General features: G+C 51.1%; 1 protein-coding gene across 1 annotated transcript; it reads left to right on the top strand.

Moving 5' to 3' along the window:
- The first annotated feature begins 209 nt into the window (after positions 1 to 209).
- LBX1 (ladybird homeobox 1) lies at positions 210 to 2,543 on the top strand. The gene is made up of 2 exons (XM_053949351.1): positions 210 to 730; positions 1,038 to 2,543. The coding sequence occupies exons 1-2, from the start codon at positions 406 to 408 to the stop codon at positions 1,538 to 1,540; spliced, it is 828 nt and encodes a 275-aa protein (XP_053805326.1). The 5' UTR covers positions 210 to 405; the 3' UTR covers positions 1,541 to 2,543.
- Positions 2,544 to 4,565: the final 2,022 nt, after the last annotated feature.

The following is a 4,565-nucleotide window of genomic DNA, read 5'->3' as shown; positions in this document are numbered from 1 at the left end:
TGATTTGGTGTGTTTCTTAAAATAGCAACTAGAAAGAGAAAGAAAGAGGAGAGACAGGGGGGGGAGAGAGAGAGAGAGAGAGAGAGAGGAGATAGACAGGAGGGGGGGAAATCTCCGACCCAAAACCCTGGGACAAGAGGTACGGCAGGACCACCTCTCGGCGAGGGACCGACGGCAGCTCTGCTCCGCTCCGCGCCCGCCCGCCGCCCTGCCCGCCCGGCCCGCCGCCCGACGTGGCTCTCCCCGGGAGGACCCGGGGCTCCTCCGCCGGAGTTGGAGGTGGGCTTCAACTTTTGCTCGCTGTCTTCGCCGCCGTCACCCCGCGATCCCGCCGGGGGCTTCTCCCCGCGGCAGCGCATCCCCGTCGCGGGTGGGGAAGGCAGCCCCGTGCAGCCCGGCCCCACCATGACTTCCAAAGAAGAACCCAAGCCCTCCTCGGGGGAAGAACGGCGGCGGAGCCCCTTGGATCACCTCCCACCGCCGGCCAACTCCAACAAGCCCCTCACCCCCTTCAGCATCGAGGACATCCTCAACAAGCCCTCGGTGCGGAGGAGTTACACCCTCTGCGGAACGGCCCACCTCCTCTCCGCCGCCGAGAAGCACCCCCCGGCCGGGCTGCCCCTCTCCGGCCGGGCGCTGCTCTCCCAGACCTCGCCTCTCTGTGCCCTGGAAGAGCTGGCCAGCAAGACCTTCAAAGGGCTGGAAGTCAGCGTGCTGCAGGCGGCCGAAGGTAAGCCCCTCTCAGAGTAGGGGGGTCCTCCAACGGGTGGGTGCCCCGCTCCTCCCCACGGCCTGGTTTGCCTTCTCTCCTCGTCCCCCGCCATCTCCCAGGGTGTCGCATGGGGTGGGATGGGGGTCCCTGGGCGGCCCGTACCCGGCCGGTACCCGGCAGCATCCTCCCCCGTGGCACTCGGGGTGCGGGAGAGGGGGCTCTGCCTCGCTCCCTCCAGATACCGACGGGGCAGGGGTGTGGGATCCGGGGACTCGGGTCGGGGTGGACACGGGAAAGCGGGGACAATCTGGCGGCTCGTCGGCAGGCCGGGACGGGATGACCATCTTCGGGCAGCGTCAAACGCCGAAGAAGCGTCGGAAGTCGCGGACGGCCTTCACCAACCACCAGATCTACGAGCTGGAGAAGCGATTCCTCTACCAAAAATATCTGTCGCCGGCGGACCGGGACCAGATCGCCCAGCAGCTGGGGCTCACCAACGCCCAGGTCATCACCTGGTTCCAGAACCGCCGCGCCAAGCTCAAGAGAGACCTGGAGGAGATGAAGGCCGACGTGGAATCGGCCAAAAAGCTGGGCCCCAACCCCGCCGTGGACATCGTGGCCTTGGCCGAGCTGGAGCCCAGCGCCGAGGGAAGGGGCAAGGCGCGGACCGGGTCCCCGCCGCCGCCCCCCGCTGCCGCCCGGGAGCCCGGCGCTCCGCCGCCGCCCCGCCCCGCCTCGCCCCCCACGGAGCGGCCCCGCAGCCGCCGGGACAGCGAGGAGGAGGAGGAAGAGGAGGAGGAGGACGTGGAGATCGACGTGGATGACTGAGGGGCGGCCGGCGTCTCCCCCCCCATTTCCCTCCCCCCCATCCCGACAGCTCCAAACCGGCACCCTCGGCCCACCATCCCGACCCCGGCAGCGCGGCGGGGCGGCTGCTCCCCTCGGTCGGAGCAATAAGCAATAGAACCCCACCACAGACACACACCCCCCGATTAATTTAGGGTAGAGTCGATATCCCTCCGCCTGCCACATCTTCGGAACGGTGCAATTACGGACGGCTTCTGTATAAATATTTAAACTTATATATTGGAATTTTTTTTCTTCCCCCTTCTTTTTGAGGTTTTGATTATTATTTTTTTCTATTAGCTATCAGTGATGATTATTTTATCTATAAGGGAGACACGTAACCTTGGAATAAACCTGGCTTCCAACAGATGTTTGGGAAAGCAGTTGTTTTCAAAGACTTCCGAAACAAACCACTTTAGAGAAGATTTAAGTTAGGCTTAAAACGGCAACAGCAAAAAATTAGCCGCTTTCCTTTCCTTGCATGTTTCAGATGTGCACGAACTAATTTTTTTCCTTTTAAAAATATTTTTTTCTTTCGCAATCTTGGGAACTTGGGGCTGGGTGATAATGCAAGTTGAAAAAATATATACTTTCTTTTTTTCCTAGAGCATAGAGATTTGTCTCCAATGCAATTTCTGCCTCATTTTACCAATTAAAAGCTATTTTTACCATTTTCTGCTAGTGTTGTGCTTTTATTAAAAAGCTGCCTTTCGTATTTTTGATATGAAGGTGGTAACAAAAAAAAAAAAAAGGAAAACTAAAAAAAAAAATCCTAGAATTATTTTTTACTCTTTTTAGAATTTTTTGCATGCTATGGAAATAAAAAAGGACAAATCCCAGAATCAAAACATTTAAATATTACACTATAAATTTAAAAAAAATGTACAGATTTAAGACCTGGTTTTGTTTGAATTGTACAAATTTTAAAAGGCCTGCTATTTAAGTTCCGACAGGGACAATGTCGTTTTATTTACTGTCTCTTAGAATTGTACAGATAGCTCTTTTTTTCCGATACAATAAAATCTTTACCATTTTAATATACTTTTTAACGTCCTTCATTTGTGACCGAAAAAATACCCCGCCGGTCCGAGGCTACACCAGACTTTTCCCCCATAGGAATCTCCCATCCCGTTTGCATTTAAAGTTACTCTGAGAGCAGTACCTGCGAGAAAAAAAATGACGGGAAAGGAGCACACGAGCTAGACCAATATTATTATTCAATTTTTTTTTTTTTCTAAGTCTAACGCCAGGCAGAGTTTAGCAGAGGAAGAATGAGGAGCATCAATAAGGCTGGAGGTGCGGGCAGCGTTTCCCGGGCATGGGGGATGCGCAGCGGCGGCGGCGGGAGCGCGAAGGGGCGAGCGGAGCCACCCGGACCCCGGGGCCCTCCCGCTGTCAGCAGGGCATTTCCAGCCTGAAATTGCAGGGAAAAAAGAGGGGCAGATGAAAAAAAAAAAAAAAAAAAGGAAAGAAAAAACAAATCTGAGCGGCTGCAAGAAGTTATCAGCGATTTGGACAAAAGGAGCGGGGTGTGCTGCGGGGGGAGCTGCCCTCCGCCCGGCGGGCCAGGCCTCCCGCGTCTGGGCAAAAGCTGCCACGGGGCCACGGGGTTGGAAGATGCTTCGTTTCCTCTCTCCCTTTAATTATTTTTCTTTTAATTTCCTCCGTCTTTTTTTTTTTTGTTTTGTTTTGTTTTGTTTGGTTTTTTTTTTTCATTTATTTTTTCTTTATTTTTTTCCAGCCAAAATTAAAGCTCTGGTGAATGTGTTTTCTCCTGGCACCGTGACTTGCCTTTGGAGTCGAGCAACGTGTGTTTCTCCCTATTCTTTGCAAAATTTATGTGAGAAAGGCAAATCTGGTGTACAGTGGTGGAGTCGGCAGAGAAGTGTCCAGATAAGACAGGGTTGGTTTGTGGGTTGGATTTTTTTCTTTGGTCCAGTTTCTCCGAGGCTAAATAAATCTTTCTCCTATTTGAGAATGGATGGGGTTGTAATTTTTAGCGTAAAGCATGAAAACTGGGGACAAATGAGCCCTCTTCTCTGAAGTGACAAGCGACAATGGAGCATATACAGCCTCCTGCGGTTCGCCATGCTGAAACAAGCGTGCCCCTCCGCAGCAGAGAGAAGGCGAGCGCTTGGAGACCATATGGTTTTTGAATTTTCTTCACAATTTCCAGACAATTTGATGGATTAGGTTAACCCTCCCTTCCACTGTTTAACTCCACAACAATGGGAGCAGAGCTGTTCTCCCTTCGTCGGGGCATCTGTGCGCTTCTATTCTTTTTTCTTTCTCTCTTGGTATTTGGAACAAGCCTATGAATTACAATGAAATTCACTTTTCTTTAGTATTATTTGGAAGAGCACTTGTTTTCCGCCACCTCCCGCCCCCACTCTGCCATCCCCTCTTTTTTCTTTTTCTTTTTCTTTTTCTTTTTTTTTTTTTTTTTTAACCTCCGAATGATAGCTTTGACTTCTGTCCAGATCTCTCGGAAAGCCTTCAATCTTGTCCTTAAGTGTTTTTATGCTAAACGGGGAAATCGTAAATGCTGAGAAACTGTGACATTTATGTGAAGATCTAGTTAAAGGGCTTTATTTGTTTTCTTTATCTGTTTTTTTTCCCCATTCCCTCTCCTGTTCCCCCTCCTCTCCTGTCCCCTCCCTCCCCCCAGTCTTTTATTCTTTTGTCTTGGAATGGATTTAATGAGGCTGCAAACAGTACAATTCACTATAAGCAAGGAAAAAAAAAAAAAAGTGGCTGGGTGTATGGAAAATAGGCTGGGAGTTAATTTGGGTTTCTGATCTATTGGCTTCTGAGTGCAAAGAGAAGAGATGCCGGGCCGCCTTGCACCCACAGAAGTTTACCACACGTGGCTGGGGCGGGTTAGTAAATAAAGCCTCCTCCTGAAGATTTGTAGCCTGTTAATTTGGCTAGCCCCCTATTTCCAGATAACTGTGATTTTGGCTCTTTAATCTTCGTTTTGACAAACAAAATATTTTTTTTTTAGCTT

Source organism: Vidua chalybeata, chromosome 8 (genome assembly GCF_026979565.1).
Source record: "Vidua chalybeata isolate OUT-0048 chromosome 8, bVidCha1 merged haplotype, whole genome shotgun sequence".
Classification (NCBI taxonomy): Eukaryota; Metazoa; Chordata; class Aves; order Passeriformes; family Viduidae; genus Vidua; species Vidua chalybeata.
Note: the sequence above shows the minus strand (reverse complement) of the source record. Positions and strands in the feature narration are given on the sequence as shown.